This window comes from Leptopilina heterotoma, unplaced genomic scaffold (assembly GCF_015476425.1).
Source record: "Leptopilina heterotoma isolate Lh14 unplaced genomic scaffold, ASM1547642v1 Lhet_134, whole genome shotgun sequence".
Lineage (NCBI taxonomy): Eukaryota > Metazoa > Arthropoda > Insecta > Hymenoptera > Figitidae > Leptopilina > Leptopilina heterotoma.
In genome coordinates this window covers 1,586,747-1,602,597 of record NW_025110853.1, presented here as the reverse complement: position 1 = coordinate 1,602,597, position 15,851 = coordinate 1,586,747, and the positions used below count along the sequence as shown (strand labels likewise).

Here is a 15,851-nt window from a genome sequence, read left to right as displayed (position 1 = left end):
GATTTAGACTGTGAAATATTTTTATATTTCTTGCACAAAAAATATAATTATGCACAATTATGCGAGAATTCAAAAATTGTGTGATGAAAAAAAATTTTGCGTTTTGATGCGACGTTAAATTTGTTTTATTTTATTCATAAACATTATAATACGTAAATCTTTAAACTTTCTTTTAATTTTTAAAAATTATGCGATTATGCGCTTCGCACAAAGTGTAGGTCTCTAAGTATAATGTAATTATTGCGAAGAAATTTATAAAAAGTATGTAAATAATTGAATTTCTGTAAGATTTTTATTATTTTTGAAAATAATAATTTTATTAAAAATTTTGTAAATAATAGAATTTTGGAGAAGAATTTTATTATTTATAAATATAATTGAATTGTTTAGGAGAATTTTTTTAAAGTTTTGAACATAATTGAATTTCTACGAAGAATTTTATTACTTTTGAAAATAATTGAATTTCTTTGAAATTTTTAATATTTTTGTAAATAATAATTAAATGTTTGCGTAGAATTGAGGAAAGTTTTTGAAAATAATTAAAATTTTGAAAAGAATTTTAATAAAATTTTTGAAAATAATTGAATTTTGGAGAAGAATTTTATTATTTATAAAGATAATTGAATTTGTTTACGAGAATTTTTTTAAATTTTTGAACATAATTTAATTTCTACGAAGAATTTGATTACTTTTAAAAATAATTGAATTTCTGCAATCATTTACAACTTCTCCAAAATTCAATTTTTTAGTGTTTTTAACTAAAATTCTTCTATAAATCGATAATTTTTTAATAATTGATTAAATATATATGTGACCTGGTCTATGAAAAGGGACCTTACGTGTCAAAAAATCATTTTTTACTTTTTTGTTGATTCGGATAGAGTTTGAAACGCTCTTTAAGATGGTGAAAACCAAAAAATCATAAGTTGATTAGAAGTTTAAAAAAAAAAATTTTTAAGTTAAAAGAAACAAGAGTAAAAATACGAAAAAACTGATTTTCTGTTATTATACAAATTAAAATAACGAAGACGATAATTTTTTATTATTTAGAAAAGTTGACAGTTTCTTTGACAACTGTCAACAGTTAAAATTCAAATTTGATATCATATTCATAATCAGCGACCTCAAAAACCTTATTACTGTCTTTTTTACAAAAAACGATCACTTTTTAGAGAAGTTGACAGCTGTCAACTGTCAAATTGTTAATTTAACATCATATTCGTAATCAGCGGCCTCGAAAACCCTTACAAACATGTATCACTTATTTATACTTATTGTTGCAAGCTAGAAAACTTAGATTATTTTTTCTATGTTTGGGGAGTTTGTTATTAATTTATATAAAAAATTATTTTAAAAAAAATTTTTATTACTTCTATGTTATTTATTTAGATACTGTGATTCACGGTGAAGAAAATAAGCCTAAATTGATTAAAAAATATTAATATTTAAAAAAGTTACAAGGGTTTTTCTAAGTTAAACTTTAACTGCTGTTTTCTCGAAAACTTGTTTTCGCACGTAAGCTCCCTTTTCACTGTCCAGGTCACATATATATATTCAAAAATTTAACTAATTTCAGAAAAATTTGAATTATTAAAATTTTTCAAAAGTCTAAGTTCTTCAAAGTTTCTAATTAAATTAATTGAAAATAAAAATTTTCTCAAATTTCAAATTAAAACCTTTTGAAGTTGATATATTTATGATTATTGTAAACGAAACTCTTTTATAATTAAATTAATTTTGAAATATTTAAGTAAAATTATTCATTAAATAATTTCTAAGTAATAATTTTATGATAGTTCTTTAAGAATTAAGATATTTAAAAAGAAATTATTGTCAGAAATAGAAAAAATTGAAGGTTTTACACTGAAAAAAATGTATTTGATTCAAATAACCCAATTAAATATTTACTTGAATGAAATAATTTTTATTTGAGTCAATGAAATTGTATTTGAACCAGGGGCAGTTACCAAACATTTATGTTGAGTTCGTGTTGTGTTCTGAACACGAACACATTTCAATATTCTCGAGAAAAAAAACATATTTGCTCAAACACATGTAGTGAGTTCAATTTACTATTGAAATCTGTTTGTGTTCTGAACACAAACAAACACACACTTGATATTTGTGTTCATTTATGTTGGAAAGAATCCCTGATTTGAACCAATCCCGTGTAGAAATTGCCATGTTATATGGCCTACACAATGATCAAAAGATCTGGCCCCGATTTGGGCCATGGTTAAATTTCTACACGGGATAATTTCAGTATTTAAAGCAAATACCATTTAATTGACTCAAATAAAAATTATTTGATTCAAGTAAATATTTAATTGATAATAGTCAAGTAATCGGTTATTTGAATTCAATAAATGTTTTTTCAGCGTGTATATTAGAATTCGTGATAATTTAATATAGTTTATGAGGCAAACAAAAGAGACACCAAAATTCAGAATTTTCTTATAAATTCTAAAAATTAAATTTTTTCCAGTACTTTTAATAAAATTCCTTATGACTTTTCCCTGATTTCACCGACCAATTCTACTTTTTCTGACTTTTCCCTGAATTCCCTGACCTATGAATACAATTTTTATCAATCTAAAAAATGTAATATTTTATTAATTAATATTAATCTATGCTTTTTATGAAATAAATAAATAAATTGTAATGAATGTAATTTACCCATCAGGATAATGGATCTTCATTCACCGACTCCGATGTCTCTATCTTTGAGGCGTTTGCCATATTCTGTGGACTTGGTATTCACAATACACAAATGTATGAATCGGCCTGTAAACTAATGGCAAAACAAAAAGTCGCACTTGAATGTTTGAGTTATCATGCAACTGCCAACAATGACGATGCCTTAAAATTGATGTCAGACTCGATATCATCAGCAGAAACTTACAACTTGTACAGTTTTACATTCATTGACTTTGGACTTACCGATGACGATACATGTAGAGCAACCATCAGAATGTTTAAGCAATGCGATTTAATTCAAAAGTTTCATATTCCATACGATGTTCTTTGTCGCTGGATATTGAGCGTGAAGAAAAACTACAGGTACGGTTTTTTTACACATAAACCACATAAATAATAAACAACTAAAATGGCGTTCATAAAGGAAATGCGGGAAAATCCTACAATTTGCTTCCGATTATATCCGCGTGTCGCTGCAGTCATCGCTACACTGTAATCGAAAATTCAAAAAACGAAAACAAGTGTTTTTTTATTTTTATATTTATAAACAATAAGAATATAATATCAATAAATAACGGAATAATATTAACACTTATAATAAGTTCAATTATTTATTTAAGTTTGATTAATTTAATAATTATTTGAACAAAATGTCGATAATATCGATCCAATATCGAAAAGACAGTGTTGCCAACGTTGCCAACCAGAAAGCGCAAGTAACTTAACCTTTATTTTTTTGTAAACAAAAACAAAACGTTTTCTTCACAAAATTTACTTTTTCTCTTCTTTTTTCTTCCTTAATAAAAATTGATGAGACGTTTTTTACAGACCGGTGAAATATCACAACTGGAGGCACGCTTTAAATGTGGCGCAAACAATGTTTGCAATGTTGAAAACCGGCAAAATGGAGAAATTAATGATGGATTTGGAAATTTTGGGTTTACTGGTCGCATGTTTATGTCATGATTTAGATCATCGTGGGACAAATAATGCATTTCAAACAAAAACCGAATCGCCATTGGCAATTCTCTATTCGACAAGTACAATGGAACATCATCATTTTGATCAGTGTGTAATGATTCTTAATTCGGACAGTAACAATATTTTCCAAAATTTACCAATGGAAGATTATCGACAAGTAATGAGAGTCGTGGAAAATGCAATTTTATCAACAGATTTGGCAGCGTATTTTAAAAAGAAAAATCGCTTCATGGAATTAATTGATGAAGGTGAATTTGACTGGCAAAGCGAGGAGAAAAAAGAACGTAAGTAAATTATATAATTAGAGAAAGAGAATAATTTCTTTTTAAGTAAATTAAAGTCTGCGTAAAATCCTTAAAAATGTAAATAAGCACAATTCATGGAATAAATCATTGTTATTAATATTCTTTTCTTTAAAATACCAAATACAGGCTTTGCACTTAATAATTTATTTTTAGAAAGTAGCAAAAAGTAGCTACATACTATCAAAAAATTAAATTTTCCAACTAAAAAACTTGTTTTAAGACGATTCACAAAATTCCCAAAAATTTCATTCTGTATTTACCTGACATTTTCCTGATTTCCATAAAAATTCCTGATAATAACTTGAATTCTAAATTCTTCTAAACTTTTAGTTAGAAGTTTTAGAATTCTTCGAAAATTCGATTATATTTCAAAATAATTTTTAAAAGATAAGAAAATTAATTTTTTTAAAACATAAATAAATAAACAAAATAATTCTTAATAAAAAGAAAGTAACTTTATTACAAATGGCTCTGCGATCGACAATCCTAAATGGTCAACAGGTGACTGAATGTAAATTCGTAATCGGCACGTAGACAAAAGAAGATTACAAAAAAGGGTGATTCATTCACCATCAAAACAAGGCTCATATTAAATTTGCTTATATCAAAACATTTTCGAAAAGACAAATTTTCTTTTTGATAACTTCTAAATTAAATTATTCAAATTTTCAAACTTTTGTTCAATAAGTAATATAAATATTTATTTTTCCGCAGGAATTCAAATTTGAAATAATTGTAATTCTAGCAACCGATTTTATTATTTATAAAAAATAATTTAATCCCTGCAACGGATTTTATTATTTATAAAAAATAATTTAATCCCTGCAACAGATTTTATTAATTATAAAAAATAATTTAATTCCTGGGAAAAATTTTATAATTTGTAAAAATAATTGAATTCTATTTTTTTACTTATTATGAAAATTAAATAGAATAATTCAATTACTTTAAATAACTTAATTAAAATTGTATTAAAAATAATTGACTTCGCCTTTTGTATTTGCGTGTTATCACGTTAATAGAATGTTTAACAATATGCGCCCGGATTTAGATTTTTTTTCTCTAACCAGTCTGCTTTTTTGAGCTGTTTAGTGCGATATACAGAGAATTTGTCATAATTCACTAACATCATTTTTTTATTTTCTGTTATATGATTTAACACCGCGGGGACATTGTAAATAAATAAATTAAATTGTTTTGAAGAATTTTGTGGAAATTTTTGGAAAATTATTTTTCAAAGAATTTCAATTTTTATTTCAAAGAATTGAATTAAAATTGTTATGAAAATAATAATTGAATTCTTTCGAAGAATTTTATTAAAATCTTATTTAAAATAATTGAATTCATCTAAAGAATTGTATTATTTATGAATATAATTGAATTTCTACGAAGAATTTATTAAAATTAAAAAAAAATGAATTCTTGCAAATTTTTTCGACGAATTTAATAAAAATTGCATTGAAAATAATTGAATTCTTAGTTAGAATTTTATTAAAATTTATTAAAAATAATTGACTTCTTTCAAGAAATTTTATTAAAATTGTATTAAAAATTATTAAATTTTTGCTTTTATTATATATGGAAATAAAAATTAAAAAAAAAAATAAAAAAAAAATAATAAAATATATAAATATATAAATAAATATAATAATAATAATAATAATAATATAATAAATCATTTATAATAATTTATAATAATAATTTAATAATAATAATTTATAATAATATAATATTATAAATATATAAATATATATATTTTAATAAAAAATCCATGAAATTTTCACTCAAAATTTTTGTTTGGTTATAATAATTTTTCTCGAATTCTATATGAAAAATAAGTAAATACCTGTTTTTTTATTTCTTTATTTGATAAAAATTACGGAAGTTATGATTTTTTTAAATTTAACGTCTTCAGAAGCAGAGGACTTTTGAAACGCTTTTTTCTCTGTGCGCGGAAAAAAATTAATCTCTAAATTAGAGATTAAATCTGAGATTTAGGCATAAACTATCACTGGAATCGGATGTAAGATGTTAGCAGATCACTAAAACTGAAATTTGGTATTATATCTAATCCGAATATTAGTATTGTGAAGAACACGTATTTCTTATGCCTAAAAATGATATTAGGAATCTCAAATTTTATGACATATGGAACATATGTTCTAAACTATCAACTTACTTGAATAAATTCAAATCTAATATATTATTTGAATAAACAATATTAAAAATTTTAGTCGTATATTTATATAATTCTTATTTTTGTAATAACTCGATGTAATAAGAATTTATAATTTATCACAATTTAGAGTGAGAATTATTCACAAAATATTTATATTGTTTTCCCTGTATGAACTATACATTGACAAGTATAAAAAAGTAGTTGGATATTTTTAAAACACAATACGAATTTTATATTTTTATTTCATTTTTTTGTTTTAACGGCGTTGGAAGGTCTGTAAAATTTGTAGGTTACAATTATCGCCGGACAAAATACGACACTGACTGATTTAAATGACGTGAAATAGGTAAATAAACATTTTTCAACCACTTTTTCTCTAAACACAGACACTTTTTACAAAATAGGCAACATACAACGAGTAGGAATCTTCTTAATTACCTAAATTCAAAAGATGGTTTAAATTCATGCAGAAACGCGGTTGTAAAATGTAAAATTGGAAAGTGATGTAGGGGAGAGTCTCCAGTTGTGAGACGGGTTTCATTTTTGACCCGTAAATTGTAAACCCTTAAACGAAATTGTAGATAAAATACACCGTTCGAAAGGTAACAGAAATACGCAACTTTTATTAAAAGAAAGTATAGTGTTTCGATGAACTCAAAAAATTTTACGATACATTTTCCGAGCTCATCGCTTTTTTCAACAAAAAAAAATGTCTCCAGTTGTGAGACACTCATTAAAAATTGCTAAAATTTAATAAGTTTGACCTAAAACGTTATGTTTAGTAGAAATAATTAAATATATTAATAATATATATTATTATATACTAAATAATAATATTTACTCGCCAAAATATGACTATCAAATAATCACAATTAAATAGCGTCAAAAAGAGCATTAAAATTGATTTCTTCTGAATCAATTGACTTTTTTACACTTGACATGCCCAAAAATACTAGAAAAAAAATCAAAACAACATTTAAATAGTATGCCTGCAAAGTCGTATTTTTTATGCTGCCCAGATTGGTGTTGACACCGTCTCACAACTGGTGATATGCTGTGTCTCACACCCAGAAATTGGCGCTATTTTGAAAAAGGAAAATTAAATTATTTTCAACCGTAGATTGGAACAATGCAATATTGCATCACAAAATATAAGGAAAACACTAAAAGAAAATGCATTACATTTACCTTTTCCAATTAATTAACTTGGAAAAAAAGTACTTTGCAGTTATTGAAAAAACGCTTTTTAGTCGATTATCACACACAGTGTTGGTATTTAACAAAAACAGTTTATATATCCGCTTCGGCGTACACGAAAAAGTTGGCTCACATAAAAAGAAATGTTTTTATATAAACCAATCGGCTTTTTTAATATTGCATGTTAAAAAAAATTAACTGTCTCACAACTGGAGGTGTCTCACAACTGGAGACTCTCCCCTAATGCTAAGAATATAACAGCTGGACCATTGTGCTCTCTGCATGCTTCTGCCCTCTTCTGGCGACTGGCAGTAATCCGCTTCTTGTTGTCTGTCATTACATTACTTTCCAATCATTTCCAATTTTACATTTTACAACCGCTTGACAACCGCGTTTCTGCATGAATTTAAACCATCTTTTGAATTTAGGTAATTAAGAAGATTCCTACTCGTTGTATGTTGGCCTATTTTGTAAAAAGTGTCTGTGTTTAGAGAAAAAGTGGTTGAAAAATGTTTATTTACCTATTTCACGTCATTTAAATCAGTCAGTGCCGTATTTTGTCGGGCGACAATTGTAACCTTAAAATTTCACAGACCTTCCTTCACAGACCTTCGCTTTTATTTGGATATTTGAAAATAAAATTAATACTTAATTAATTAAAATGGTTTAAATCTTTTTTGTCACTGATTAACTTAAAACACAATGTACCTAATTCATATAAAAAAAGTTGTGAAATTAACAAATCTCTAAATCAGAGATGTGAATTTATGGCGTTTTCTGGTATAAAGTTTGACAGAATCAAACACAACTTATCACAGTAATTGTGACTATAATGTTTAATTTAGATACACTTATATTTCATTGGACTTCAAATTAATATTATTTCAAGTTTAGAGATTAATTTTTTTCCGTGTGGTGTTCTATTGAGTTTAAATAATATTTAAAATTACACAGCCACACAAAATAAAAAAAGTGTCGGGGTTGGAAGATCAGAGTACCCTATCCCCATGTATTTTGGCCGCTGAATACGAATCCGGTGTCCGTTTTGGTCCAGCACGTGTACGTTTTTTCCTAACCTCAAATAACATGTCAAAATTTTTTAAAAATTGATGGATTTTTATAAAACTTGGTAGCTAGGTGTTTTTGAGGTTGCTGATTACGAATATGAAGTTAGATTTTCAAAATTCAAAATGTCGGATCCAAAATGGCGGATGAAATATTTAGAAATTAATGATTTTTTAGAAATTTTCGTAAAAGTTGATGGATTTTGATAAAACTTTGGTACCTAGGGGTTTTTGAGGTCTCTGATTACGAATATGAAGTCAGATTTTCAAAATTCAAAATGGCGATTTTCGCTACAATTATGAGATTGTATGTCAATCTCAGGTTGTCTGGTCACCCTGACCAGACGCCGATACTGCGGTTCCGAGCCGCTGCATCGTAATACGTTTTCTACGTGGTTCTTCCATGACGGCATCAAAGCCATTATCCAGGGACTTAGCCGGATAGCGGACAATCTCCTTTGCCCACCGTCACCGCGTGGAGGTGCCCTGGATGCAGACACTGGTAGTCTGGTAAGGTATAATAAAATACGACTGCCAGTTGAATCTTGAAAACCCCACTTCAGATTCGCTATCAGCAACCCGAGTAGCTACCAGATACCAAGATTCATAAAAATGCAACAGATTTTCAAATTCTCATCATCCAATTTGATTTTCAAAAAGCTGACTTCATATTCGTAATCAGCTACCTCAGAAATCCCTAGATAACATGTTTCACCGAAATCCATCAATTTTTAAAAAAATTCGTCCGCCATTTTGAATCAGCCATTTTAAATTTTGAAAATTCGAATTCATATTTGTAATCAGAGACCTCAAAAACCCCTAGGTACCAAGTTTTATCAAAAACCATCAACTTTTAAGAATATTTCTAAAAAATCATCAATTTCTAAATAATTTCATCTGCCATTTGGGGTCCGCCATTTTGAATTTTGAAAATCTAACTTCATATTCGCAATCAGCAACCTCAAAAACCCCTAGCTACCAAGTTTTATCAAAATCCATCAGTTTTTAAAAAAATTTGTATACCACAAAAAATTTGACATGTTTTTTGAGGTTAGGAAAAAACGTACACGTGCTGGACCAAAACGGACACCGGATTCGTGTTCAGCGGCCCAAAATACATAGGGATAGGGTACTCTGATCTTCCAACCCCGACACTTTTTTATTTTGTGTGGCTGTGTTATGTCAGTAGTTGCACTAAATTTCCCTGACTTTACTGCCAAAAAATTTTTTTCCTGACATTTCCCTGACTTTCCTGACATGTGGCCACCCTGATTGTAATTGAAGGTAAATTTTTAGAAAAGTGTAAAATTCGAATGGAACTCTGTACAACCACTGAAAATATTTTAAATATCATTTCAACCCTAAAGAACACCACTTTGACATAAGTGGGAAAAATTGCTTTATTTATCAGTGATTGTTATAAAAGAAAAAAATCGATTACTTCGGTTTTGAGAAAAACACTTTTTAGACGAAATTCCAATATATTTCATGTTTTGACTTTATTAATGTTATTTTTTATTACATATTTGAAATATTCAAGAAAAAACAAATAATTTTTATATATTATATTATTTTTTATCTTTTGGTATAACAGCGAAAAAAACGTTTCAAGAATCCTCTGCTTCTGAAGACGTTAAATTTAAAAAAATCATAACTTTCGTAATTTTTATCAAATAAAGAAATAAAAAATCAGGTATTTACTTATTTTTCGTATAGAATTCGAGAAACATTGTTATAACAAAAAAAAAAAAATTTGGAGTGAAAATCTCACGGAGAATGCCCCATATGAAAATAATTCAATTTCTATAAACAAATTTAGAAAATAATTAATTTCTTTCAAAGAATTTTATTATAGTATATTAAGCAACAAGGGTATAAAGGCAGCCATTTGTTTACGGTGATTTTTGTGACACGAGTGGAGGTCTCGGGGCGCCTACGGCGCCCTCGACCTCCACTCGTGTCACAAAAATCACCGTAAACAAATGGCTGCCTTTATTCTCGTGTTACTTACGATATTTTTTATTCCTAATGCACAAAAGTGGCGATTTCAGATAGCAGACGACAGGGAGAAAAAGTCATTCACTTGTTCGACTTATATGAAAATGGCGGCCTATTTTCTCCCTTGGGCAAAAATAACGCATGGGATCAGCGGTTATGTTTGCACAAGGGAGAAAATGGACGCCATTTTCATATGGTCGAACAAATGAGTGACTTTACTCCCTGTCGTCAGCTATCTAAAAGCGCCATTTTTGTGCATGTGGGATAAAAAAATATTTAAATAATTAATTTCATTGGAAAAAATTCCTTTAAAATTGTATTTCACATAATTGAATTTCTGTGAAAATTTTATTATTCATATTATTTGAATTTTATTAAATTTTTTATAAATAATTGAATTCTTTTGAGAAATTTCATTAAAATATGTATATAAATTTGCATATCTAAATAAATAAATAAAATAATAGATAATGAAAATATTTAAATTTCAGAGAAGAATTTCATTATTATTTATGAAAATAATTGAATTCTTGCAAAAGATTTTCGAAAAATTTTTGAAAATAATTGAATTGTGTCAAAGAATTTTATAAAAATTTTCCTAATTGTTTCTAAAAAGAATTTTTAAAAAATGTTCAATAATAATTTCTTTACTCCAACCATTAGCAAATTTGAAGTAGTGAAAATTCTCAAAAGTAGGAAAAATTTGCTTTTAATGTCAGAAATTTAAGAAAGTATCCAAATAGTAGCTAATCGTAAAAAAAGTAGTAAATAGTAGGTTTTAGTAAATGAGTGCGAAAAGCCTGCAAATATATAAATTAATATTAACCCTCAGGGTACTGACTATAAAAATGTAACGTTCCGTACTGACATGGGTTAGCGTAACCCAGCAACTTTGATCGCCTGTATCTTGGGCTGTAATTGATGAATTTAAACTCTTTTTTTTGTAATCTGTTTACAATTTCCACAGGAATATGCCGGATTTGTCGGATTAGTGACATTTTTTTATTTATAAAAGTTATTGTCAAAAATACAAATGGTTTTCAAAAAATTTTCATGAAAAAAAATATTTTTTTCAAAAGCTCGTATTTTTATGAAAAAAAAGATAAAATCATTTTATATAGGTGTTTTGGAAAGGTGAAAAGTTGATCTTTAAGATAGCGTTAGCCGTTTTTTAATTAATCTTAAAAAGTATATTTTTTTTTAGATTTGAAAATGCTCTATTTTTGACATGTAAAAAAAAGTCAAACGATAAATTCATTAAAAATATCGCGAAAATTTACAAACCCAAATTCAACAAATTTACAAAATCCTTCCGCTTTACACTTTATGAACTTTTAAATGTAATTTATGAATAATTTTCGATTAATTTAATGAGATTTTACAATTCACAAAAACATGGATTTTATAACATAGCGTACTGACTGGGTGTAATTCACCCGAATACAAATTTCAATAATTCGCAGCTTGAACAGCAAGTGCCGACCGGCTCTGCCAAATCAGCTACTTTCGGTTCTAATCTCAAAGTTTTCCCCCCCCCCCCGGTCCGAGCCGCCTCCATCGATTTGTTTAGAAATGGCGCAACTTTCAAAATTCGCCTGGGTTACGCTAACCCAGTCAGTACCCTGAGGGTTAATATTAATTTTTAGTTACGAATATTTTGTATAAAGAAATAAAAATTTATTTTCCATTTAGAGAATAGAGTAAATTGTTGCATTTTATTTGACAGTTTTGTGTGGAATGATGATGACAGCTTGCGATGTGAGTGCTATCGCAAAACCCTGGGAAGTTCAGCACAAAGTAGCGAAATTGGTGGCTGATGAATTCTTCGATCAGGGAGATTTGGAAAAATTACAATTAAATCAACAACCAGTGGCGATGATGGACCGCGAAAGAAGAGACGAACTACCACAAATGCAGGTATTCACATTTTTTAAAATTATTCTTTATTTCTAATTAATGAAAATTCTCAAAGAAGGTTAATTTATTCGATTGACGGAATATTTTTTCCTTTATTCAACAGGTGGGCTTCATTGAGGCAATTTGTCTCCCATTGTATCGAGTTTTATCCGAAACTTTCCCCTGGATAAAGCCACTTTACGAGGGGACATTGGAAAATCGAAAAAATTGGCAGGATCTCGCCGAGAAAGTTGAAATGGGTTTGACTTGGATTGATCGTGACACAATTGAAAAACCAGTCGAGGAGTTTGTTTCCTCAGAGCCAAAGGATATTGAATTTACCGTAACGACATTAAATTGTGCGCACACCGAGAAAAAGGATGGATTCAATGATAATATCTCGGATGCGACAAAATCCTCGGCTTTAGGACGTTTCGCGTCGTTGCGAAAAGGTGGAAGAACATTGAGTAAAGGTGTGAGAAGTCGACTCAGTCGATCATTATATTCGAGGAGTAATTCCGAGGACGGTGGCAAAAGTAAGGATCTACTTCCCGAAAGGAAGAATAGAAATAAATTGTGTCTATTAATTTGACGGCTAACATCGTCGACCTTGGAAAGTATTCCCGAGTGATCGGCGATTTCTTTTTCCTTGTTAAGCCGTCAAACAGTGTCAATTGTCCGTCTCGCGATTTCAAATTACAATTTCATTATCTTCCCCACTCAAGGGACTTATGGTCGATCACTTTTTTTTGGAGGCCTTAAAGCGTGAATTTCTGGCAGAACTTGAAAAAATCAGAATGTTGTCCAGATTTCAATTTTCAAATTTTTATTTTGGAAAATCGATAGAAAGAAGAAAATACAAATTGAATTTCATATCCGATCCAGGGTAAGAAGCTCAAAAGGACTAAAAAAATCAAGAGTGCACTTGGAGATGTGAAGTACCTGTGAAAATCTAACTCTCAAATTCAATTTTAAGAGAAATTTATATACATTATAGGAATTTTTAAATCGCTAGTAATTTAAATAATAAAAAAAAAAAAATCAAAGATAATTATTAAAAAATGCCTATTTTTGTCAAAACAAAAAAGAGTTGGATTTCCGGGTGCATTATATAATTCCAGAAAGCAGTAAATTAAAAAAGGGAAAAGAAACACAAAGTGTAGAAACATTAGTAAATGGCTAGGCTATTAGACTGTGAAATTAATAAAACGTCACCTCTCGTAACATTGCTCACGATAGTTTCGAAGTTGGCGAGATGAAAGTTTAAAAACAAACAAAAATTTGCAAAAAGATAGAAAAAAGCTGTTATACGTCGCAAAAGGAAAAATAAAGTAGCACGATCAAGTTTCATCGCGATTAGATAAGTTAAATTTTTGACAATCTTTTTGTATAATTTGAATATATCTCAAAAAGAAAAAAAAATCTAGAAGAGAGTGAATCGTTAAAAAATTAGTGACAAGCTCTTTTTAGACTAAGCGGTAGTGAGTAAGTCTGATTTTAATTATTGATATTATATAGCGAAAAACGTACTTTTTCACCACTACCTGTTAAAAAAATGAATGATATATAAAAACTTATTTATTTGTACGATATGCAGAGTGTGAAACAAATTCGTAGATAAATGAGATACAAAAAAATATTTGTGTTACCTTCTCCATTAAAAAAAATTGAGAATTATTCATTGTTATTCATTCATAAAAAAAAGGAGAGAAATAAGATCATAAAAAAAGATGTTTATATTCAGTGTTCATTAAATGGAAAAATAATTATTGCATTTTTACTTCATAAATGCTCCCTTAAAAAAAGTACATAAAAAAATGAAATAACATTTAACATGAAAATAAGATTTTAAAAAGCAATTTTATCTAAAAATAGTGTCGAGAATGGTATATTTGCGATGTGAAATGCAATTACATTGTTATCACAGCAATGTTAAGAATAAAACGTTTTTCAAACTCAAATTTTCCATATGTCCTTTTTTTCTCCAAGAAAAAAAATTGTGAAAATCAAATTTGTATATTCGAATGACAAATCAAAATAAACTACATTAAAGTTTAATCATTTTGAAAACATTTTTTTCAGTGTTAATTAATTATTATTTATTAAAAATAATTATTAATAAATACAATTAATAATTCAAATAATTGTTCCGTGTTTTTATTAATTATGATTTTTATAATAAAGGGACTTACAAAAAATACCCTTTCGTTAAATATCAAATTTTTTAAACATTCGAAAAAAATTAACTAAAATGTTAAAAATTAAATACAAAATTAAATAAAATTGAATTAGTTAAAAAATATTAAAGTAAAATTAAATAAAGTATTAATTTTAAAAAGATATAAGTTTTAATGATCAAACTTTAATTATTAGTTACATTATGTAATTAATGTTATGTGAGAAATATTTCTTTTTCATATTTGACATTTTTAATAATCTCTTTCTGTTTCCATTTTTTACGAGATTTTAATTTTTGTGCATAAAAATGCAATTTATAAAGGTGGTCTCTGCATAGTTTTTTCTACATTATATACTCCTTATAAATTAAGGTACTACTACACTTTAGAAGGCTCTTAAAAGACCAAATTAAAAAAAAAAAATTTCTTAGGTCTTTTATTATAAATATTCAAAAAACTTTTTTGTCTATATATTAGTACATATTTGGAGAATAAAAATAATGGTTTGTTTTTCATTTTTATTTAATATCATAATCTGCAGACAGCATTCAGATCGAAACTCCAAAAAGTTAGTTGTCCAATTGCGGACAGTTTATCTCAAGATTGACAAATCGGAAACAAAAAATCCAAATTGCTTTTTAAAAAGGAAGGTGTCTTGCATAGAAATCTACCACCAATAATGAAAAATCGACTAAAATAAAAAAATAGCAGCTGTTTCAATAATTTGTTTAAAAATACACTATGTTTTTCAGTATTTTTCTAGTCTGCAAAAATGTTTTTTTTTAATTTTTTGACCATTTTCTGGTAAATTGTCACACAGGACATGCTAACAAACAAAACGAGTTATCATTTATTAAAATCGGTTCAGTAGATTCAGAGAGAAACTGTCCGCAATTTGAGAAAACGTTATTTTGAGAAAAACGCGTTTAAACTTATATGTATCGTTAGAGGCCATCCATAAATTACCTAAAATTCTTTTGCAAATTGAAACCCCACCATTTTTTTTATTTCAGACACTGTTACATACATTAGCACCAAAGTTTCTACTGCGGTCGTAACAAAAAGCTGGACCCCACCATCCCCTTAAAGACTTACTTAATTTGTCAATGACTCTTTACATTAATTGAATATTTTTTGAAAAATTTACTTTTATTTTTTACAATTGGTTATAAATACTTTAGGAGGTGTTTTTTGAAGTCATAAGGAGTTAAAAAATACAATAAAAAAAAAATAAAATTTTTTTTAAATTCTAAAGTTTAGTAGTACCTTAAAAACAATATTATTACACAATAGAAAATTTAATTAAAATTTTGTTCAACTTTAAAGACACTGAATTTCATTATAAAAATTAAATTAA

At 27.5% G+C, this 15,851-nt stretch overlaps 1 protein-coding gene across 4 annotated transcripts in view; it reads left to right on the top strand.

The window, feature by feature from the left end:
* Positions 1-14,368, top strand: part of LOC122513109 (cGMP-specific 3',5'-cyclic phosphodiesterase) — a 186,673-nt gene extending 172,305 nt beyond the window's left edge. For all 4 annotated transcript variants that reach the window (XM_043629363.1, XM_043629364.1, XM_043629361.1 and 1 more), the window contains exons 12-15: positions 2,684-3,060; positions 3,526-3,962; positions 12,148-12,338; positions 12,442-14,368. In XM_043629363.1, the coding sequence (XP_043485298.1) occupies positions 2,684-3,060; positions 3,526-3,962; positions 12,148-12,338; positions 12,442-12,909 (1,473 nt within the window). In that variant the 3' untranslated portion in view covers positions 12,910-14,368. The remainder of the gene's footprint in view (positions 1-2,683; positions 3,061-3,525; positions 3,963-12,147; positions 12,339-12,441) is intronic.
* The last annotated feature ends 1,483 nt before the right edge of the window (positions 14,369-15,851 follow it).